Source organism: Bacillus rossius, chromosome 2 (genome assembly GCF_032445375.1).
Source record: "Bacillus rossius redtenbacheri isolate Brsri chromosome 2, Brsri_v3, whole genome shotgun sequence".
NCBI lineage: Eukaryota > Metazoa > Arthropoda > Insecta > Phasmatodea > Bacillidae > Bacillus > Bacillus rossius.
This window is the reverse complement of record NC_086331.1, coordinates 23740770-23766596: the sequence shown is the minus strand read 5'-3', so window position 1 is coordinate 23766596 and position 25827 is coordinate 23740770. Positions and strand designations below refer to the sequence as shown.

The 25827-nt window shown below is 35.2% G+C and overlaps 1 protein-coding gene across 9 annotated transcripts in view; it reads right to left on the bottom strand.

Annotated features, from left to right (window-relative positions):
• LOC134529175 (uncharacterized) overlaps nt 1–25827 on the bottom strand; it is a 646085-nt gene that overhangs the window by 306497 nt on the left and 313761 nt on the right. For all 9 annotated transcript variants that reach the window (XM_063363010.1, XM_063363001.1, XM_063363007.1 and 6 more), the window contains one exon: nt 18282–18428. In XM_063363010.1, the coding sequence (XP_063219080.1) occupies nt 18282–18428 (147 nt within the window). The remainder of the gene's footprint in view (nt 1–18281; nt 18429–25827) is intronic.

Genomic DNA, 25827 nt, shown 5'->3' with positions numbered 1-25827 from the left:
CGCTTTCCTTGGTGGTAACTGAGGGTAATGGGCCCCATTTACTAGGGAGAAAATGGTTTCATCCCTTGGGTATTTTGGTTTAACCCTCTGACTGTATCCTGCAAATTTTGCGTGCAGTAAGTACTGGTATAATTAACGCATCCCGTGATTTCCGCGGGCACTAACATGTATGTACTGTATTACATTGTTATCCCACAATTTTCCCGTCCAATCAATCTGTGCTGCTTCCGTGACTAAGTTGAAAATTTTTCCACTAGATGTTGCACAGAACTTCGCCTATAGTTGTTCATTTCCTTGCTAGATGAGATTGTGTATTCAGGTTTTATAGACGACTCGGGAAGAAATTAACGTGCCAATTTTTTTGTCTATTATTTCAAGTGTACAGGTGTTTTAGTTTCAAGTGAACCGTGAATCATTTTTCTTGATTTTCATCGTATTGAATCCTATTTGTGTTATGAAATGCTAACAAAATTCACAAATTTTCTTTTTGAGGTCAGTTTTATGCTTTTTAGTTACTTACAAGTGCTGCAATAATGGTTCAGTAAAATGTGTATGTTTGGTCATCGATTTAAATTTTACATGAAGAATATGTATGTGTTTAATATATATAAAACTACTTATAAAATTTTCATCTTTTCTTTTTGAAGTGTAAAATTCTCAGTTTTGATTGCAAAATTGAGTATGTGTTTTCATATATTACATTAGGATTTTTGTAATTTTGCACTTACTTTTGCAAAAACTTTAGTAAAAGGAAGCTCCCATAAATTTTGCAGTGAATCAACTTTTGCATCTATTGCACTTGCTTCAGAATGAGCCAAATCCAACACTCGAGCCTTCTTCAACTGCAATGCCTTGATCTCCTCTTCAACTCTTCTTTTTTCTGCCTTCTTCTTGTCTGTAGCTTCCTTTTCTTTTTGTTTTGTGTGCAGGGCTTCCTTACGCCTACAACTAGCATTTCTTACATACTGTAACATGGACTTGGTGATATCAACATGCTCTACACCTCCAGAACGTTGAACAAAGTCGTACACTTGTCTTTGTGCAATCAGTGTCTCTTCTTGCAAGTTTTCAGTTAGCAGATTAGAATTCACTGAAAATCCTCTTTCCAGTTATGCATTTCCATGGGAAAGTACCAACATCATCCTCACAAACTTTAGCAGGTCTGTTTTGGCAGCTACTGTATGTGCCTTAAGAATGAGCATCCACAAGTGATCAAGGCGCCCGTCTTCTCGAGAAAAAGACGAGAACAGTGCTTCAGAATCTTGCGAGGAACATACCAACTCATATGATTGCTCAATGTTATCAGCTTCTTGTCCTGATAGCCACCTGTTTTGACGACAAAATTCTAAACTGCACTTCAAACGCTGTTTCCTTACACCCGAATTTAAAGCCACAGACGGACATAAGCAGGAAATTCCCTTGGTAAGTTTGTACTTCAGGGAACTTTTGTCTTGAAGTTTTTTTACCATAACCTTTGGACAAGTCCTATAATAATTTTTCAGTAACAGGACAGACTTTTCTGGTACTTTCTCGTTCTTGATGTCATAGCGTACTGCATAACCCAACTTGATATTGTTAGCAAACAATAGATTTTCCTGGTTATCAACATCCAATCAAGATACATTGCATTTCTTCCTAAAGCTCTTCAGTATTTCTAGTTTCAAAAACTTTCCTGCCAAAGCTAATAAAATGTCTACCAGTGAATCATAGAGAAAAGGTGCCATAGGTGCTTCACTTTGGAACATTGTAAGAAACAATTCCAGCTCTGATGCCAAACAGTGGAAGAATGTCAATTTTACTTCTAGAAGATTATCTTCAAGAGCACTTTTCATTACATTGAAAGAGACAGATGAAATAGAAACTTCACTAACAAATTTCTTTAGGTGGGGTAACGTTTTCATGGCATGCTCAGCAACTGCAGTATTCCATCTAATTGATCAAAATTTCTTGGGAAAAAGCTCTGATCCAGTTATTCTAATGTAATCTGTCCTCCTTGCAGGTACATGCTTAAACAAATAGTAACTGTGCCTCAAAACACTAACAACGTCCCATTGTGTAGCAGAAATTCCAGTTTTGAAAGCACCATTGACCATATGAAGCCCACAGCTACCAATTTCTAGCAATGATGGCATTTCAAAGCTAACAAAAACGCCCAGTTTACGTTGAGGGCATCCATAAATACTTAAAATGAAATGCACCTGCCAGTATATTACGAATGTGGGAAGGACATGCTGAAGCACGTCACGTCAGCAGGATAACAGACCAGCTTGAACCAGTTTGTATTATGTGATATAACGCCACTTCCGAATCCGATGGTAAATAAAAGAAAATAGACATGGGAAATATTCGTTATTTGCCATTCAAAAATAAAAATGAGAAGGGATACACTTGATGCTACATCAATGCAAGCTGATCAATAAACAAAACACGTATTGCCAACTACAACCTACAAAACCAAAAATCCCTGATTTTTAAAAAAATTCCCCGATTTTTCCCTGATTATTCCCTGATTACAATATTCCCTAATTTTTCCAGGTTTTCCAAGATTTCCAGGGTTGGTAGACACCCTGCATAGTAAAAAAAAAGATTTGCTCCGATTGGAAATTACAAATAGTAAATTCCTAATTCCTAATTCAATTGGAACACGACCAGTGCATTTGAAGTATGAATATTCATATAAATCTTCTAAAAATATTTATTGATGCGTAGGGTGCTACATGAATATGTGGCCTATTCAAATTAGCACTTTAACACGTGACTCATTTTTGTTTTCAATCTCAATGACGTAATCTTTATATATATATTTCTTGTGTGCGTGTGTATGTCACTGAACTCCTCCTAGACGGCTGGACCGATTTTGATGAAATTTTGTGTGTGAGTTCACGGGGATTCGAGGATGGTTTAGATTCACAATTGGATATTTTATCTCGATTCTGAGTTAAGAAAAACTAAAAAAAAACACGTTTTAAAAGCAAAAATTGCAACGCATTATTAGAAGCCATTATGTTTTGCTATTGTAAAGAACTATGTAGAGAGTAAGAAAAAAATAAAGATCCTGACAGTTTATAGCGTCGCCATATTTGTTTCAATTTTCAATACCCTTTTTGTATATTACAATTTAAATTGCAGAAAAAAAATCATGTTTCATAGCCACACAAATAGTGAGGATGGTTTAGATTCACAATTGGATGTTTTATCTCGATTCTGAGTTAATAAAAACTAAAAAAACACGCTTTAAAAGCAAAAATTCCAACGCATTATTAGAAGCCATTAAGTTTTGCTATTGTAAGGAACTAAGTAGAGACTAAGAAAAAAATAAAGATCCTGACAGTTTATAGTGTCGCCATATTTGTTTCAATTTTCAATACCCTTTTTGTATATTACAATTTAAATTGCAGAAAAAAAATCATGTTTCATAGCCACACAAATAGTGAGGATGGTTTAGATTCACAATTGGATATTTTATCTCGATTCTGAGTTAATAAAAACTAAAAAAACATGCTTTAAAAGCAAAAATTGCAACGCATTATTAGAAGCCATTAAGTTTTGCTATTGTAAGGAACTAAGTAGAGAGTAAGAAAAAAATAAAGATCCTGACAGTTTATAGTGTCGCCATATTTTTTCAATTTTCAATACCCTTTTTGTATATTACAATTTAAATTGCAGAAAAAAAATCATGTTTCATAGCCACTCAAATAGTGAGTGTGTGTCATTTCTCTATAAAATTATTTGTGTAGTTTATTGATTCCATAACGAATTTTTTCAATCATTTTTAATAAAAAATATTCATTTTTTAAATAAAAAAACTATTAAAAATAAAACTATAAAAAAATTTGAAAAAATTCTATTAAAAATTATTTACTTTGGAAAAAATTATTCATTATAAAAGTTATCAAGCAAAAAAATTATTTTTTATAAAATTTATACGTGAGTTTTATAACAACCAACCTAACCTAAAAATTATTTGGTAGCTTATTGACTTCATAACATATTTTTCAATTGTTTTTAATAAAAAGTAGAATTTTATAACGTGAGTTTATAACAACCAACCATTTTTCAATTGTTTTCAATAAAAATTAGAAAATGTTTATTTAACTAATTTTTCGTTTATAAGTAGTGGTTAATTTTGGAATGTTTAACATTTGATCCGGTAGACTGCGCTACCATCGCAGCATCAAATATTAAAAATTATTCTATTTTAATTTCAGTTTGTCCCGACAGTTGGTGCTGCGATCAAATTGAGAAAAATATTTCAAATTTTGTGTTATTATTGTGTTCGTTTAAGTCGTGTGCTAATTAAAATATTAACTATGAATAGGAATTGATGTTTGAAGAGTTTTGAAGTGTTCCTAAAAAACGATACTTTTTGCGAATTTAGGGTGGAATCGAAGTAAGTATATATTTTGTATAAATTTTGTATAAATATAAATACACGTGAGTTTTATAACAACCAACCTAACCTAAAAATTTATTTGTGTAGCTCATTAATTTCATAATAAATTTTTTAAATTGTTTTTATTATTCATGTTTTAAATAAAAATAATTATTAAAAAATTAGAAAAATAATCTATTAAAAATTACATACTTTGAAAAAATTATTCATTTTCAAAATTATTGACTTCATAACATATTTTTCAATTGTTTTTAATAAAAAATAGAAAATGTTTATTTAACTAATTTTTCATTTATAAGTAGTTGTTAATTTTAGAATGTTTTACATTCGATTCGGTAGACTGCGCTACCATCGCAGCATCAAATATTAAATATTATTCTATTTTAATTTCAGTTTGTCCCGACAGTTGGTGCTGCGATCAAATTGAGAAAAATATTTGAAATTTTGCGTTATTATTGTGTTCGTTTAAGTCGTGTGCTAGTTAAAATATTAACTATGAATAGAAATTGATGTTTAAAGAGTTTTGAAGTGTTCCTAAAAAACGATACTTTTTGCGAATTTAGGGTGGAATCGAAGTAAGTATATATTTTGTATAAATTTTGTATAAATATAAATACACGTGAGTTTTATAACAACCAACCTAACCTAAAAATTATTTGGTAGTTTATTGACTTCATAATATATTTTTCCAATGGTTTTTAATAAAAATTAGAATTTTATAACGTGAGTTTTATAACAACCAACATAACCTAATAATTATTTGGTAGCTTATTGAATTCATAACATATTTTTCAATTGTTTTTAATAAAAATTAGAATTTTATAACCTGAGTTTTATAACAACCAACCTAACCTAAAAATTTATTTGTGTAGCTCATTAATTTCATAATAAATTTTTTAAATTGTTTTTTTATTCGTGTTTTAATAAAAATAATTATTAAAAAATTAGAAAAAATTATATTAAAAATTACATACTTTAAATCGTTTTCGGTGATAATTAAAACTTTTATTTTCAATAAATAACTCATATTCGTTGTGGATTACTTGAGTTTATTTCGTATAAATTTGTTAACAACCAACCTAACCTAATAATTATTTGTGTAGTTTATTGACTTCATAACATATTTTTTCAATTATTTTTAATAAAAATTAGAATTTGATAACGTGAGTTTTATAACAACCAACCTAAACTAAAAATTTATTTGTGTAGCTCATTAATTTCATAATAAATTTTTTAAATTGTTTTTTTATTTGTGTGTTAAATAAAAATAATTAATAAAAAATTAGAAATAATTCTATTAAAAATTAAATACTTTAAATCGTTTTCGGTGATAATAAAAATTTTATTTTCAATAAATAACTCATATTCGTTGTGGATTACTTGAGTTTATTTCGTATAAATTTGTTAACAACCAACCTAACCTAATAATTATTTGTGTAGTTTATTGACTGCATAACATATTTTTCAATTGTTTTTAATAAAAAATAGAATTTTATAACGTGAGTTTTATAACAACCAACCTAACCTAAAAATTTATTTGTGTAGCTCATTAATTTCATAATAAATTTTTTAAATTGTTTTTTTATTCGTGTTTTAAATAAAAATAATTATTAAAAATTAGAAAAAATTCTATTAAAAATTACATACTTTAAATCATTTTCGGTGATAATTAAAAATTTTATTTTCAATAAATAACTCATATTCGTTGTGGATTACTTGAGTTTATTTCGTATAAATTTGTTAACAACCAACCTAACCTAATAATTATTTGTGTAGTTTATTGACTTCATAACATATTTTTTCAATTGTTTTTAATAAAAATTAGAATTTTATAACGTGAGTTTTATAACAACCAACCTAACCTAAAAATTTATTTGTGTAGCTCATTGATTTCATAATAAATTTTTTAAATTTTTTTTATTCGTTTTTAAATAAAAATAATTATTAAAAAATTAGAAAAATTATATTAAAAATTACATACTTTAAATCGTTTTCGGTGATAATTAAAAATTTTATTTTCAATAAATAACTCATATTCGTTGTGGATTACTTGAGTTTATTTTGTATAAATTTGTTAACAACCACCCTAATATAAAAACTATTTGTGTAGTTTATTGATTCCATAAAGAATTTTTTCAATCATTTATAATAAAAATTATTCATTTTTAAATAAAAAACTATTTAAAATAAAAATATAAAAAAATTTGAAAAAAATTCTATTAAAAATTATTTACTTTGGAAAAAATTATTCATTTTAAAAGTTATCAAGCAAAAAAATAAAATTACACGTTTTTTATCTAAAATTTGTTACAATAAATATTTTTTGTTAATTAATTTAAATTTCATTCTCAATAAAAAAAACTCACATTCGTTGCGTATTATTTTACAGTATTTTTTTTTTTTTCAGAAAAATGCCACGTCTTCGAGGAAGAGCCAGAAATATTGGTCGACGTACTCCGAACGCACAATTGGTCCATGATCGTCGAATAAATAGAACAGATGAAGAACACTCGGCGGATAATGCAAATCTGAGAGATCAAGTTGCATCTACACGTGCGAATGAAAATTCAGTACAACGCAATCGACGTCTTCGTGCTAATGCAGTAAGACAACGAGAGGCACGTCAACAAGCGACGGATGCACATAGAGAACGTAACCAACGCCGGATGCAAAATGATCGAGCATTGACAAGAGCATCACTCAATCACCTTGCATTTGAATATGATCCTGAAATCAACTATTCGTCACATGCATTAATCTCGATTGGTAGTATGGACAAAAAGTGTCAACATTGTCATGCTTTCAAGTACAAAGGTGAATCAGCTGGTTTATGTTGCGCATCTGGAAAAATTTCACTGCCATCGCTAAATCCACCGCCGGAACCTTTAAAAACACTTTTAGCTGGCACCACATCTCAATCGAAATTGTTTTTGCGAAAAATTCGAAAATTCAATTCATGCTTCCAAATGACATCATTTGGAGCAACAAAAATAGTTCATAATGAAGATGGTCGTAATTTCGAATCTACATTAAAAATTCAAGGTCAAGTGTACCACCAAATTGGTTCATTGCTCCCAATGCCTGATGCCGATCCAAAATTTTTACAAATTTATTTTATGGGCAATGAGGAGCAACAATCACACACACGCTGCGCTTACAACTATATAGAGCAGATGGAGGAACGAGAAATTGTGGAGATTTTGGAAACGTTTTTGCAAAACCATAACCAGTTGTTGCAATTGTTTAAGACTTTTTCTAGCAGACTGCAAAACGACAACTACGCCATTATTATTAAAGCAGATAAAGTGCCCTACGGAGAGCACGCAGGCACATATAATGTTCCAACTATTAATGAAGTTGCAGTTGTTATGGCTGGTGACCCATGTGAACGTCGGGACATTTGCATTTAACGCAGAGATAAAACGATGCAAATAATTCAAGACAATCATCGTTCTTACGATGCATTGCAGTATCCGTTGATATTTTGGGAAGGAGAAGATGGATACCATTTAAGTATTAAACAAAGGAATCCAACTACAGGTACAACTTATAGACTATCTTACAGATTTTTTTTTTTCAAATAATTTATTTATCTCTCATATATATATTTATTTGCAGGTGAAGAACTGATCAAGAAAGTTAGTGCTATGAACTTCTACGCATATCGATTGATGATTCGTGCTAATGAAGACAATACCATTCTCCGATGCAGATAGCTATTTCATCAGTATATTGTCGATATGTACGTAAAAATCGAAAGTGAGAGATTACGATATATAAAATTTAATCAAACAAAACTTCGTGCTGAGGAGTACATTCATTTGCGTGACGCCGTTATTGGTAACGTAGATGCATCTAATAACATCAACAACATCGGTAGCGCATATATTCTCCCATCATCATACATTGGTAGTCCGCGTCATATGCAAGAGTATATTCAAGACGCCATGACTTACGTACGTGCATATGGCCGACCAGATCTTTTTATCACATTTACGTGTAATCCAAACTGGGATGAAATTCAAAGTTTGTTGTTGCCAGGTCAAACATCGATGCATCGCCATGATATCACTGCACGTGTTTTTAAACAAAAATTAAAATCTTTGATGAATTTGATTACACATCACTCGGTATTTGGTGAAACACGTTGTTGGCTTTACTCTGTTGAATGGCAAAAACGAGGTTTACCTCATGCGCATATTTTGATTTGGTTGGTGGATAAAGTACGCCCAGAAGAAATCGACAAAATTATTTCAGCCGAAATTCCAGATCCGAATGTTGATCAAGAATTGTTTGACATTGTAACTACTAATATGATCCATGGTCCATGTGGTACTCTAAACATGATGTCACCATGTATGGACAATGGAAAATGTACGAAACGTTTTCCAAAACCATGCCAATCTGATACTATCACCAATATTGACGGTTATCCATCTTACCGGCGTAGAGACGTAGACAATGGGGTCAATCATATGAATTGCGTCTGTCAAACGATGTGAGAGTAGATATTGATAATCGCTGGGTAGTTCCATATTCACCATTGCTGTGCAAAACCTATAAAGCGCACATAAACGTTGAACTATGCAGTTCAGTGAAATCTATAAAATACATTTGTAAGTATGTTCACAAGGGCAGTGATAAAGCTGTATTCGCTGTTCAAAATGTAAATGACAATGACGAAATTACACGTTATCAAATGGGTCGATACATTAGCAGTAACGAAGCTATTTGGCGCATTTTTACGTTTCCTATACATGAAAGGGATCCTGCTGTTATACATTTGGCTGTGCATCTTGAAAACGGACAGCGTGTTTACTTTACAGAACAGACTGCACTACAACAAGCTTTAACGGCTCCAAAAACAACTCTTACTGAATTTTTCAACCTTTGTTGCCGACAAGATGTTGTTGGTCAATTCGCAAGGACATTAATGTATACTGATGTACCTAAATTTTTTACGTGGAATAAACAATCAAAAAATTGGGAACCACGGAAACGAGGCATTCCAATCCCAGGATTCACCGACATATTTATGACAAATACTTTAGGTCGAATATATACAGTTCATCCTAAGCAACGCGAATGTTTTTTTTTGCGTTTGTTATTGGTTAACGTTCCTGGACCAACATCTTTCCGATATTTGCGAAAAGTCAATGGTACTTTATACGACACTTTCTTTGATGCGTGTCGTGAGTTACATTTATTGGAGGATGATAACCATTGGGATCTCACACTTGCAGATGCAGCACTGAGCTCATCTCCACAACAAATTCGTCAATTATTTTCAATAATATTGACAATGTGTTTTCCGTCTGAAGCATCTGCTTTGTGGGACAAATATAAAGACTCAATGAGTGAGGATATTTTACATCTGATTAGAATTACTAATCAAAATCAAAATATCGAATTCTCCGCAGAAATATATAATGAGTCATTAATAATTATTGAGGATATTTGTATTCTTATTTCGAATATGCCGCTCATCCATTTCGGCATGCCAGCGCCGAACCGCCCAGCAGTAGATACCATCAACAGCGATGTTCAACGGGAACACCACTTCGATAGAACTTCTTTGGCTACTTTTGTTGCCAATAATGAACAATTGCTCACTGCTGAGCAACGAAATGTATATGATCAAATTAATGTATCAATTGCAGCGCAACAAGGTGGATTCTTTTTTCTGGATGCACCAGGTGGTACTGGTAAAACATTCCTCATTTCATTGATACTTGCGCGCATCCGATCACAAAATAATATTGCATTGGCTATTGCTTCATCAGGAATCGCAGCAACGTTACTTGATGGTGGACGGACGGCGCATTCAGCGCTTAAATTACCTTTGAATGTTCACACAAATCCCGAAGCAATGTGTAACATAAAGAAGCATTCAGGCATGGCTCAAGTTTTGAGAAAATGCAAAATTATTATCTGGGATGAATGTACCATGGCCCACAAGCATTCTCTTGAAGCTCTCGACAGGTCCCTGAAAGATATCAAGGATAATACTAGGCTTTTCGGTGGTGCTCTATTGTTGCTGTCTGGTGATTTCAGACAAACATTACCAGTCATTCCACGCGCGACATATGCAGACGAAATAAACGCATGTTTAAAAGAATCTTATCTATGGCGAAGTGTCAGCAAATTATGCCTTACTATTAATATGCGCGTTCAACTTAAAAATGATCCATTAGCGTCAAGATTCTCTGAACAACTGTTGGATATTGGCAATGGTAAAATTGAATTGTATGAAGATACACAATATATTCGACTTCCAGAGAATTTTTGCAACATGGTGGCTACCAAAGATGAGTTAATAAACAGTATCTTTCCAGATTTGAGAAATAATTGTACTAATCATGGATGGCTACGAGAGCGAGCAATTTTAGCTGCGAAAAATTTAGATGTTGATGCCATCAATTTCAAAATACAGCAATTACTGCCTGGTAATGAAACTACATTTAAATCGATCGACACTGTTGTTGATCCTGATGAAGTTGTTAACTATCCTGTAGAATTTTTAAATTCATTAGATTTACCTGGAATGCCACCACATAATTTGCGACTGAAGGTTGGTTCACCTATAATTTTACTTCGAAATTTGAATGCTCCGAAATTATGTAATGGGACGCGATTAGTTATAAAAAAAATCATGGGCAACATTCTTGAAGCTACTATTTTGAGTGGAAAATTTCAAGGTGAGGTTGTACTTCTACCACGGATCCCAATGATTCCTTCAGATTCGCTTATACCATTCAAACGTTTACAATTTCCAATACGCTTGGCATATGCTATGACTATAAATAAGTCACAAGGCCAAACCATGACAATTTGTGGCTTGGATTTAGAAAATCCGTGTTTTTCTCACGGTCAATTATATGTTGCGTGTTCCAGAGTTGGAAAACCATCGAATTTGTTTGTTTATACACCTCAAGGATTAACTAAAAATATTGTACATCCAATAGCATTAATATAAATTAAGTTTTTGTAAATTAATAAATAAATGTTATAAAATAGTTTCATTATAAGATTGTTTACCTTTACTTAAAACAAGTTAAAGTTTGTATTTACGATGCTGTTATTGCCACACTCCACGGATAATATCCCAACCTGTAATCAGTCATTTCATTCACTTAAAATTTTCGGTGACGCCTAGAAATATCCGTGTCAATAATCATAGACAGTGACTGCTATTATCCAGTCTACAAATTTCATCCGTGGAGTGTGGTAATAGATGTATCTTTTTAGTTAACACAGATTCTACATTTCACTTCACTCATACAGTATATGCATACTTACACACACAGTATATACTCACATTCTACCGATCGGTCGAATTTGTATAAGTGTACATGTAATGAAGTTAGATATTAAAATAACTCTTGAATAATAATTTTCATCAAAACAGTCCAGATTGTTACAGCTTATTGAAGAATGTTTGAAATTTTCTAATTAACGACGTAGGTACAGGACAACGTCTGTCGGGTCTGCTAGTTACATATATTTCTTTTGTCAGCTTCGAAAAATACAAATTACAAATTCTGGGCATAAACAAATGAAAAATAAATGGTTCAGATTGTAAGTGTGTGTGTTATTTATACTCTTTCCATGTAGTATGAAATTTTTGTCATGTGCTGAAATAAACAAAAATAGATACTTGTACATAGGAAAATTCTTACGAAACATCATTGTTTTATTATTTTTTGTCCATTACTTCATGATATTCAACTTCAATATTGTAAATGTGTTATTGCAGAAATTGTGCAAAATGTGCTTCATTATCTGAAATAGACTATATTATTATTATATCACAATAATCAGCTATCAAAGGCAAGATTTTCTTTGCAGCACATATCAAAAAAACTTTTCCCCTGTGTGAAACAAAATGCATTTATATGTTTTTCTTAAGTAAATTTTCATTTCTTGAGTATTATGTCTGGATTTATTTCCAGAAATCATGCCGTGAGATGGCTTCGAGTAGCAGAAAAAATTTGAAGGACAGAAATGAAACTGATGGAGAATCTGACGACGATAGTGATTATGTGCCTTGCTATTATGAAAATTATTCAGTTGCGGATTCTGTCGACTTGGGTAGAGGTAGTTATAGTAGTGACGATTCATCTAACATTTCGGTTTCAAGTGCAGATTTACTACTTCAAGAGAGTAGTGTGTGGTGTGATGTAGACAACCCTCCAGCACCACCAAGATTTCCTTTTTCAGGAAATCGAGATGTAGTTGTAGACATAGATTCCACATGTAAACCATAGGAGTGTTTCGAACTATACTTTGATCAGGTAATGATTAACATTGCTGTTAGGGAAACAAATACATATGCAGAGCAATTCATTATCAAAAATCCCCCAAAAGAGAGATGAGTTTATAAAACATTGACACCAACTACTGAAAATAAAATTAGGCTATTTTTAGGAATCCTTATTCTTCAAGGAATTGTGAAGTTGCCACGGCAAGAATAGTACTGGTCCAAAATAAAGGTCATTCAGTCTTCAATATTTCCTGAACTCATTTCCAGAAACAGGTTTCTTCCACTAATGAAATTTTTGCACTTTGCAAACAATAATAGCACTGACCTTCGCAACCATCCCAATCTAAAGTTGTGGAAATTTTTTGAAATAATGGAACACTTGCGTAAAAGATTTAGTGAAGTCAGCTTGGATGAGAGTCTAATGCTTTACAAAGGCCGTCTTGGATGGAAAATGTTCAATGCAAAAAAACAAGCTCATTTTGGACTGAAATTTTTTGTGTTGTGCGAGACTGACTCAGGATACATTTGTGACTTTCTTTTATACACTGGAAAGAGCACAGTCTATAATGAGAAGTATGACACATATCCCATTTCTACCAAAGTAGTCCTGCATCTGATGGATCAGTTCTTGAATATGGGCTACTGTGTAACTGTAGACAATTGGTACATGTCTCGAGAACTTGGGTATGTGCTTATAAAACAGAGGACGGACGTATATGGGACTGTAAACAGCAGAACAAAGAATCTGCCTCAAGGTTTCTCAAAGGGAAAATTACAAAAGGGTGAGATACAAACTTTCCAGCATGGTAAGGTTATGGCATTCAAGTGGCAGGATAAGAAAACTGTTTGCCTCTTGAGTACAGTGCACAATGCTACCACAAAAGTAGTAAAAAACAGAAGTGAGATAGATGTTGTCAAGCTGAAAGTAGTGTGCGACTATAATGACACACTGGGTGGAGTAGACCGTTCTGATCAAGAAATGTCATATTGCCCTTAATCTAGGAAAAAACAACACAAGCACTACAAGAAAATATTTTGGCATTTCATTGACCAAGCTGTTTGGAACTCATACATCATTATAACCAAAATTTCTTCTGGAAAGACGATTGATTTTTTAGAATACCGTCTCCAACTTGTTTAGAGCCACATTGAAAAATATTCAGCTCCAAACGACCACTCTCCAAAAGGGAGACCAAGTGCTACACCAAACCCACTGAGGCTAACAGCACGCCAATTTGCTAGGGCATATTCCACCGAATACTATCAAAAAAGAGCCATGATGACAGTGTGCAGTTTGCTGTGCTAAGAAGAACGAGAATGGCAAACGTATGAGAAAAGAAACCATTATCTGGTGTAAGGACTGTGGTGTTAGACTTTGTTTAGCCATGTTTTCTGATTTATCATACTAGGAAGAACTTTTAAAAATTATTATTATTATATTTTTTAATGTAAATTTATATAATCATTACTTTAAGAAAAAAATATATATTATTTTTAAATTTAAAAAAAAATATGCGGTCAGAGGGATAAGGGGGCTGCTCGCAAAAAAATTCTTTATGGCATTTATTCATCCTACGCAGAACATCTCGGTACCAAATTTCAGATTATTTAGGCATATAATTTTTAGATACATGGCTAGCCAAGATTAATTATTTTCAATTTTGGATACTACAAAACATGAAAACGAAACAAGATATGTCTATTAAATTTGGTATAACTGAAGTATGTTTAGTAATCTATTGGAGGAATTATAGTTGAAATTGCTCATAAATTGATACGAAAAAATGTAAATGAATCATTTTTCATTAGACCGTAAAAACTCCATGGTTAAATCTATATCAAAATGGGAATATGCACGATGTGCATTCAGATTTAAATTTATTATTTGTGTTTCAAAATGTTGGATTGTAATAAAATTACAGCAGATTTGTACTATCCAAGCAGTGCATGTATTTTTTGTGCCTGGCATTCTGAGAATATATCGGAGCAGCCCGCAGCACTGCACGTGTCACAGTGTCTGGTGTTATCGCGTCTGCAGCCAGCGCGGCTCGACACGGCCCGGTCCCCTGGGGCGCGCTGTTGCCGCGCTGCCGGCAGGTATACGAGCCCAGCTTGTTGCCCCACGTTCCCGGGGAGTTCCACTGACCCACGTATTCCTCGCGGTTTACAGGTTCATGAACCACTGTACATAGTCGAAACACAAATGTGACAGCGTGAAAAGAAGGACAATTCAGAATAAGAAAACGGTACGATATCTAACAAAGTTATTTATTTTCTAAAAAAATATAATTTTAAAACTGTGCATATAATTTCAAATCATAATTTTAGAGTAACGTTAATAAAGCTTTTAAACGTGTGGATTTTTAGTGGCTTAACTTTCACAAACTAAAAAGTAAATATATTGCATAATGTTTGGATAGTTAACCGCCAAAGTAACATGGTTTAAGATTTCGGACAGTACAAATAAGAAGAATGAAACGGATTACTGAACTGATACTTTTTATGTATGCATAAAGGCAATGCTACGGGTTACTTCATTGGGGCTTAATAGTTTTAACTTCTCTCTTCATAACCAGATAATTTATTTCATTAAGCTGTAAAAATCCTCAAAAATTAAAGACAGGCTGAAAATAATTATTTATAAAAAAAAAATCTCATCTAAATCAAAATCATATCATGAAATACACAGTATAATTGCATTTAAAACATTACAAAATTTCAGAATGATATTGTTTGTTTTGTTCATAAATAAGACTAGTAAAGTAATTTTCTTTAGTACTTGCTTTTCAACATGATTCTATGTCTGAAAGCTAATGTAATAGTTTGGCCTGTTGCACAAGAAGGAAATGAGGCAGAGAGACAGAAAATTGTTACCTGTAGGAAAAACCATTTAAAGAAATCAGGCAACTGTTGTTATGCACACGTATTAGCAGGTAGTTTGCTACAGTATACTTGTGATTGATTAAAAAGTAAGGTCACCAGACCACAAGATTTTTTCTTTGTGTTCAGGAGAAAATAAAAAAAAAACGGATTTGGGTCAACGTACAAAATGGAGAAATCATGCTTGATCCCGACAAGAACAGTTCTATCAAAACCTTTGGTAATTAGAAAAAAATTAATGGGGTTAGAAAATGTATTAATATGATGGATACTCAGGGTGTCTACAGACTCTGAGGAAATTATTTTAGTGACCTTTTGGGGACCTTTTAGGGACCCTTTAGCAAAATATTTTGTATAACTTTTTGGGTTTAAAATTCATCAACAATACATTTTACTTACGATTTATCAGGGTATCTACAGATATCTGGCAAACCAATTTCAGGACTTTTTCAGGACCTTAGTGACATAATTTTTTGCGTAAAACTGTACGCAGCAATTTTTGTTTCAATCTGATTCAAGTAAACTTGAATCAGATGCATCAAGCCCACAACATGATGGTTTAGGCATAGTATCTGTCACATTACTACAAACATTTGACTTAAGCTTAAGCCTACTAGTTATTAGGGATTGTTTGCCTGAACTCAAGTCATTCACTAACTGAAGATGACATTTACCCTTTTCATGTGTCTTAACCGAGTTGACACCTCCATGACCAATATCAAAGTTTGTTCTGCAGATGCAGCAAAATGCTCTATTCGTATCAGTTTCATCGCGTCTCAGCCACAACGTACAGGTGCCTGCATATGACAGTTCATACCAGCTGTTTCGAAAACTACATTTACCAGGAATTTTTATAATCACAATTTATCTACTACACACAGAAACACCCACGAGACATTTCATAATACATACAATCTGGAAGATATTTTCAACACAAATGCTTGTTTAATGCTAATATTGCAGGAATGTACTTGTGTTTATATAATAGAAAATGTCTTAATAAAATAGAATTATCCTAAACGTGTATGATGAAAGAGAGAAAATATATTTTCGTAGCACACACATGCATATAGGCCTATATATAACTGAAATATCACTACATATTTGTTTGTGAAATACAAGTGAAATTTAATGTGTAAAACTGAAATAAAAGGGGTATAACTCGGAACATTATGGCATTGGTTGATGTATGGTCAAGTCACGTTTCGTTAAATAAAAAAAAAAAAGATTGTTTACAAGTTTAAAACTCACGCGAGTTTAAACGCTTGCTTCCACTTTCGCATAAATAATTACCATAATAAAGAGTAAATAAACATTAACAATGTCAACAAACGTAACTTACATAGCCAGATTGTAATTTCTGCCGCCAACAATAATAATAATAAAGCAGAGGCCAAATGTGTTAATCATAACGTCGTATGTACATCCTTTCATGTTAAATTATTCGTCGTGATTTGATTTGTAACACCTACAGCACTAAAATACACAGATTGCTTTTGTGATGTCTCAAGTTTAGTCATAAAGCCAAATACCGCACTGGCACATCACTGTATGCTGTTTCGAATAGTTGTACACGCTTAGTTCTGGCTTACTTTACAAACGAAAAACCTAACTTCGCTCGTTAAAAGTATTTTAGTATCACAGTTAAAAATACAGCTTCCTAGTACACGGAGACGTTCAATCATGCGGTTAATTTCCCACACGGATGAACAGCCATGTACTACGCCATCTTGTAACAGCAAAGGCTAGTGCACAAAGTGTAACAGCCAAGAAAGTCGAAGAGCCAATTGAAATTGTTCATGTTAACCAACAGCAAAAAGTCACTTTCTGAGTATTACCCAACGGTATTACCCCACATAAATGCTACTACGAATACATGTATAGTTGGTAGACCTGTACATTAAATTTGTCTGTCCGTACGAGACGTAAACAAAAACAATTAAAAAAAAAGTCAGTTTTATTAAAGTTTCGTGACTTTTTACACTTTTTACATTAATTTCAAGACTTTTTCGTGACTTTCGTGACCAATCCCTCAATTTCGTGACTTTTTCGTGACTTTCGTAACTTTCGGGACCTGTAGACACCCTGATACTGTTCCAAATTAGTTCCACAATCATCTGAAAAGGCCCCATGCATAAATATTTGAAAAAGGGAGTAAATATATATAAATTTTGTATTGGGTGAAGAACTAAAAGAATATTTTAAGGAAATAAATAGACGCCTTACAACCCTCGGGTGCAGGGTGTTTACAAGAAAAAAATATTTTGTACCAACTTAGGTGAGAAAAAAGTACTAGATTTGAAAAAAAAAGTACTAAATTATAATTTGTAATGGTTTTAAAAATTAGGAAGTTATTATGACATTGCAATGCTCTAACTTAAATATATCACACCAAACACACAAATACATTCCATAGTTTTAAAAAATAATTACGCTTAATAATTAAACATATTGGAGTTACTATTATAATTTTATATTAAAGAAAAACGTACTATATCTGTACTTGACCACTAAAAAAATTATAAAAGTACTAACTGTGGACACCCTGCTCAGGTGTTGTTACTTCCATATTTTAATGCAATTTTAATAAGTATTTTACATTAAATTTTACTGTACCTGATCTAATAGGAGTACTGTGGTGTAACGAATATACATCTAAGATAAAAAGTCACAATCTCAAAACCACAACAGATATGTTATTTTACATTCCAACATAAATTTATAATAAAAATGAATATCACCAACCTCGCCATGATCACCAACTTGTGGAGTAGGTTCCTTCTCTCCATCTGACTCGTCAGTCGACGAATCGTGTGGCGTTGGAGCTCTTACTTCTATTACATCATCCGAGCACGTTGAATGACTTGGCGAAGCTATCCTCTCAACTATATTCTACAAAAAAATAAGAAAAAATTTAAGTATCCCACTTAGGTACCATTGTAACAACAGACAAAAATTAAATAAATAATACTGAAATTTCAATACTATAATTTTGTGGTACACACCAGCATATCTACTACATAATTTAAACCTCATTTTGTTATAAAAGAAAACACACTATTCTTGAGTTTAGAGAATAATGTTTAAGCTCTCAGCATATATTGTCAAGAAACAACATAACTGTAGTGTATGACATTGTAATGTAAAATATGTAGGTAGATAGCCAAATGAGCAGGCGGCTAAAGGTGTGAGAAGTAACAGTTGGTTGTGCAGTACACAAACAGCAATGTTTAGGGCAATGAGAATTGACCCCATCATGTGGTTAAGGATTATGTGCAGACATAACAGTGGCGAAAGAGATTGTTCGTAGAAGTGTCTGTGAAAATAAAGGTTGTGGGGATATAGCATGATGGTTAACGTCGGAGTGATTGGAGAATTCATGCTCCTTACGGGACACTTAGGAGTCATATCGGAAAAATATTTATTATCATTGCTTTGAAAAGAAACACATAGACGATGTAAAGTCAGTGGTGTTTCCTACAGTTTGTGGGTTGGTGCAGTCTGACTTGGCCATGTGTATAATCGCTAGGCCTGTGCGAAATTTCGAATTTTCGAATATCAAAACGAATAGTTTATAATTCTTATTTGATTCGATTTCGAATAATAAAATTTCGAAAAAACAAATATTCTGTCATTTACGAAAAAGGCTGAGCGGGGTCACTGAAACCGGGAAACATTTTGGGATCACGGAGGTTTCTCTCGTTGGGCGGGGGCAAAAGTTCCGCGGGATTTTCGTAATGTTTTAGAGTTATGTATGTGGAGTTATTTCACTACATCTGGCCACGTAACGTCCGTTTGAACACAGTTATTTGGAGTGATAACTAACGTATTTTATGTAGAAGAATGTCGTCAGGTCGTTTAAAATCGATTTGAACTGTCAGCATACTGATAAAGATAAATACGTGTCTGTAAAATCCACACAACCGGGGTGTTATAGGTGACAGTTTTCAGATTAGAGGGTGAAACATGGTTTGTCGGCACTGTAATTTCGTTCCGAATGAGACGGCGAAGAGAAAGAAAATTGTACAGATTATGTGGAAAACATCTGGCCGCATACTCACAGCAAAGACTCCAAAAGCCTAACATGCTAAGTCAATGTTTTTCAATAGGATAATACACAGTAAACGACCGGATGCAGGCGGCAACCACCCCACCCCCCCCCCCCCCCCAACACCCTCATACCCTTCTCACCCTTCCCAAATTTCTCACGTAGTGACAGCTTAGGCTATTATCCTGTCCCACGCGTCAAAAAAAAAATATTTGTCAATAACTTAAAAGCTAGCGATCACGTTACATGTTGTACTGACATCGTACGGCCGAAGGCCACCCCAAAGCCCGACCTGCACCCGCCAGTACTCGGCTCCGCTAACGGAAAGCACCCCTAGCCATGGCCCACCCGAGTCAAGTGAGCGGACCGCAGCCCAAGGTAGAGAATAGCGAACCATTTTTAATTACGCATGCAATGCACTCCCCGTGACTACAAAATTCCCCACACAATAATAACGTAATCAAAAACAAACAAAAGCCCCTAATTAATAAAGTGCGACGTAGGAGTGCCCGGGTCACTCACATGTAGTTTTCTACTAAAACAGCTGTGAAAGCAACCCTTGCGGCCTTCAGCCTAATTTCAGTAGTGAAACGTGTGACGTAATTCAAACCACCCCAAATTAGCATTATCGTTCGCCACTGGAGTAGTTTTCAAGAAACGGACAGTCTCCAGCTTGACTCTAATATTCAAACTTATTTTAGACAAACTTATTAAATATCAATTCTATAACATATATAGATATTAAATTAATCATTATGTTTTATTATGTGAATTTAGAGCCACTTAAATTTAGTTAATTATATAGATTTTTACGAATAACGGAACTTTAGAAACTCTGGCGCGACCGGGAGCTCACCCCTCCCCTCGTGCCAGGGCCAGACGCCAGTACAGGGCGACTCGCGGACCGGGACGGACGCACGTCCCACGGGGAGCCAGCATCTCTTTGTTTCACCGAACGTCCATCTGGTAATTATAGTCACAACCAAAACCTTTTTTTTAATACTCCCCGTGTGCGCCCGGTCCTTTTCCGGTGTAGGGCCTAACCCAGCCGCATCAATTTAACATGCCCCACACAAAGCATTACGTGGGACCGTGCAGTATACGGTACGGGCCGTCTCCCGCCACCCCAGAACTTTATTTAATCGCCTAGTGCACAGGCACAGGCTACATTCAAGATTAAACGTGTTTTAATTTAGTAGCGAGCTGCGGTCCGCACAGGTGGGCCCGCGCGTCGCCAGTTACAGATTACGAAATTAGCCGATGCTAATTGAACGCTCTCCCTCGACTGCGACTGGCGTGAGGATTTAATAAGTAAACACACGTAGAGGCACGCAGGTGTCCCTCTCAGATAACGTGTGCAGTGTAGTCGTGTACTTAAAAGCACCACAGAGTGCCGTTTTATCAAGTGTAATTGTAATCATAGTGTAATCAAAACTTCTACGTGTTCCGACGCCCCATTGGCAGTCATGTACCGCCGAGTAAACCTCGCGCCCAATGTAATGAACCAGTGTCAATCGTGAACAATAAAAAGTTCACCCCGCACCCCCCGTGCGCGACGTGCGACCCGTAGAACAACCAGAACAGTGTATGTAAATTAACCTAAACAACCCAACCCAGTCAGGAAGCAAATTTCACCACCGCCGACGGTTCTAGCGGACCACGCTGGGGCAACGAACCCACGACCATCACACGGTTAGACACCGAGCTAGCCTGGCGCCCTCCCGGAACAGAAAACTCTAAGAAAGCCAGCCACCCCGCTAGGACCTGCGCCCGATCTCGAACACGAGACCGCGGCTGACGGCAGTACCAAGATTGTGAAGTAAATGTGTTTTCTATGATGGTAGATCCACGGTTCAAAGATTCACTAATTTAGGATTAAAAAAAATATATGGGTTGAAAATTTGTGCAGGGAGATATGTAAGCTGAGTAATCTGAAACTATAACTGAGACAAGTGAGGCTACAAGTGAAATGCCTATTAAGAAGTCATCTCTGTGGGCCTACGTGAAACCTTACAAGCAGCTAAGTCTACGCTTGCAAGCTACGAAGAAACTATCCAAGAAGAAGCAAACGAATATCTGGCAGCACCCTTAATCCCAAAGAATGAAAATCCTTTCAGTTTCTGGTAAGAGAAGGGGCGCACTTGTTTCGAAACATAGCTGTGGTAGCAAGAAAGTACTTGCCTATACCTGCCACACAAGTGTGCAGTGAGAGACTTTTCTCAACAGCTGGCAACATTATGACGTGTAGAAGAGAGAGTCTACTCCCCGAAAATGTAGAGCAGCTTGTGTTTCTCCACAAAAATTTAAATTAGCTAATATGTAGTGATATGACAAGACTTTTTTTAATACGAACTAATTATAAAATTGGAGAAACTTAAAATATTAATTACTGTCAGTTTTTTTTAATTCTACATACATTGTATCAGTAAATATGTACCTGTTATCATATTGTAATGTGATGTGATATAACATGTTTTATGGGATTTCATTTCTCATTCCAATTATTCAAACTCAATATTCGTATTCGAGAATAATTTGGTATTCGTATTCGAATACGATTCGAACTAAAAAACTGATATTTGCACAGGCTTAATAATTGCTCTTAACGAACCAGATGCGGTGCAACTCAGTGAAGTGTTTACAAAACTCATGACGTATTTTCAACCAAAGCCCAGCGAGATTATGGAGACATACAAGTTTCGCAAACAAGACTTATGCGAAGGGGAATATATATAGCAGTGCAAGTAACAGAATTGCGATACCTAGATATACATTGCAACTTCCCGTTTCTAGAACAAATTATTTGGAACAACTGGTGTGCGGGATGCAGGACAAGGCTGTACTGCACACCACGTTTTACAAGAATATGCTCACTTTAGAAGGATGCTGTTCTCATTGGCATGGCAGCAGTGGCAGAGGAAAGGAATGTGTCACACTGAAGAAGTGAGACAAGTACAGAAATAAGTCCACTTCATGGCAACCACAATGCAATGCATACAGTTGCAGGTGAAGGAGGTACAGACCAGAGCAAACAGATGAAGCTTGTAGAGCAAAGGATAAAGTCCACAAAAGCCTGTCCGTAAGCCATCTTGGACCCTTCAGGTCATTGCTTGATTTAGTTCTTTGCCTTAGTTTCTTTTGCTCACGCCGAGTACTACCTGTAGCTTGTGTAATATTGTTTTTCTGCGGTTGTATATGGGCACGCCAAGATGGCTTTGGACACTTCTTGTCAAGCCGCGTCGTAATGGTAATTGTAATTGTAATTGTAATTGTAATTTATTTCTTTCTTGCTGTTGCTTTCAGCCTAGCGGCCCATATTATTTGCGCTACGTCAAACGCGTCGTCAGTTGGCCCATTTAATCTCAACATTATTTTAATCTGTATGAATGCTTCCCGCAGGAATGCTCAAGGAATGTATTGTTATTGCTAAGAAACGATTTATATATACCCATGTTTTGCCTCTATATTTTTTATTAATAAATTGTTATTACTTGTTATTTTGCATATTGACTTTATTTCTTGTAGCACCAGCCTACCACTGTCGACGGTCATACTGCAAAGACCCCTTGTTATTTCTCCATTTTCACTTGTATCCCTCCTGTCGCGGCTACACACTTAAGCAACCATGTTTGCGGTTTCGGAACCACATTCAGCAGAATCTTGTATGCATGTAACAACAGTTTTGCCATTAGTGATCCAGGTCGGGTTACACAGAAAATGCATGCATTAAAAAAAAAAAAAAAACACAAACAGTAGCATGCAAGGAAAGGCTGGAGGAACATTAAACAATGGCAGGATGCACATATTGTCGGAAACATGCCATTGTAAAATTGCCTTGCCCACGTGATCGCAACAACAGTTAGAAATAAAAATGAAGGAAACGGTTGAGGTGATAGTGAGCAGCAGAAGAATTGCGACGTTTCCCTTGGTGGTAACTGAGGGTAATGAACCCCGTTTACTAGGGAGAAAATGTTGTCATCCCTTGGGTAGTTTAGTTAAGAGGGCTGATCGCAAAAAAAATATCTGTTTACCTTTATGGCATTTATTCATACTACGCATAGCATCTCGGTACCAAATGTGAGATTATTTAGGCTTATAATTTTTAGATAATGGCCTTCAAAGATTGATTCTTTTCAATCTTGGATCCTACAAAACATGAAAGCTAAACAAGATATGTCGATAAAATTTGGTATAACTGAAGTACAGTAGAACCCCGATTTAACGAAGTGCTATGGTTACCGAAAATGTTTACTCTAAATCGATGTTTCGTTAAATCCGATTTACCCATTTTCAATGACCCCCGCACTCATAATCGCGTCCCTATGTTTCTATATCGTAGACAGGGTCGACGCCGATATCTTGTGCTGCCGTGCTATTTCAGCTCTCGCTCGTACGGCCCCCGGTTCGTACGTACACCTCAGTCGTACGTACAGATTTTCAGAAACCGTGAAAAATTAGGCAAAAAAAATATGAATAGTGTAAGAAATACGTAAAAGTTTTTTTAAAATACAGTCGCAACCTGCAGCGTTTATAACAAATACGAGCTACATACACATTGCGTCACAGTAAAAAATTAAAAAAACGGCCGCAAATTGATGGAAATTTACAATCAATAGCACGCCGTACGCTGAGAAAGGTAATTAATTGTACTCGGTCAGCTGTTGTTACGGCGTGGCGTTGCCGCGGCTCTCTGTTCGCTGAGCTGCGCATGCGCAGTATAACACACTCAACGCTTCGCCCAGATTCGTGACCTTCCATCAGCAGCCAGCCAATATACGCGAGCTCAGCAGAAAAAAAATAAAAGCTCCACCGCCCGTGTCTCAGTTTTGTCCAGTTATAATACCAGTAACATAAATGAATCGTCAAAAAAACGTAACAAAGCCAATATCCAAAAACAGTAAATAAAGTCATGTAAAGTAGAATCCCACCGATGCACGCGGCAGTGTCTAGCCGAGCTCGGCGCGTCCACTATCGCACGAAAAGCCGTCTCAGCTGTCATGTTATCTTACCCACCCGCACGAAAAGCTGCTGTGGTAGCTTCTGCGAGAGCGTAAGAAACTCGTCCGGTCAGGCTGGCGGTAGCGGTGGCTTGACGTCATACGTGACGTGACGCTTACCTCTCCCATCCCCTGCTAATTCTTCAAGGCTCATCCCTTCCAGAGCCACAAACCATGTAAAAAAAACCCTCCCCTTTTACCAACTAACATTTCAACACATTCCCTCCCTTATTTCAACCTTCTGCGTGAGAAACTGTCAGCATTCTCCCCTCCCACACCGCGTGCGTCAAAAGCCAGGTTGTATAGTCCTTTCTCGGTAAAATAAATATTTTTATGGGCTTATACGACTGTCCTTCGCCGTTAGTAAATACTTTATAAGTTTAAGTTATTATGATACAATTTGTTTATTAGTCACACAGCAGTTTCTGCTGGAAAATCACTAATACCTCGAATTTTATTGAATAGAAAAATTTAGCAGGGCCGTAAATATATTTATTTTACTGCATAGTTACTTTTCCATCTGCATTCGAACGTGTTTTTTTTCCTTCTTTTTTTTTACGCTGTGAAGGGTCATGGAAAAGATAATTGCTTGAGCTGTCAAAATAAACATCGCTGAAGGCAAGGGCGGGAGCGCATCCTGTCTGTCTGTCGCTGTGATTATCTACTCCAAAAACATGTCACAGCATTTCAGGATAGTATTGTTCTTATATCTTTCGTTTATAGCAGAATGTTTTCTACCTGATCCACACAGGTTCCTTCGACACGTTTTGAACGAAAATAACCAGCCGGCTAGCATAGCCGAACTCGCGTGACGCGAATTCATTTAGCGCGAGTATTTTATGCATTTGGATATATTTGGTGAGGGGGGGGGGGGGGGGGGGGAATTGGCCCGAAATCTCTAATGCAACCATTCCGTTTATAAGTCCGTTTTTCCGGAAACCGTGAGTGGTCGCATCTGCGGGATTCTACTGTACCAATAAAAAAGCTAAGCAGGTAGTGAACAGGCAGTGTAGTCAATTCCAATCGCAATCTGTAGTCAAAATCTAAGAAGAAAAGCATAAAATCGAAGTCCGAACAGCAATTATAAAAATTGTATTCCAAAAACTAAACACTGCGTACAAAGCTCTTACTGAGAATAATGATAATGGCATATTGGTGTGACGTGGTCACAAGTTGAAAAAACCTGGAGGATGGGAAAGGGAATATTTGGAAACGTGTGATTATTGGCTAGCACTGTTACTATGCG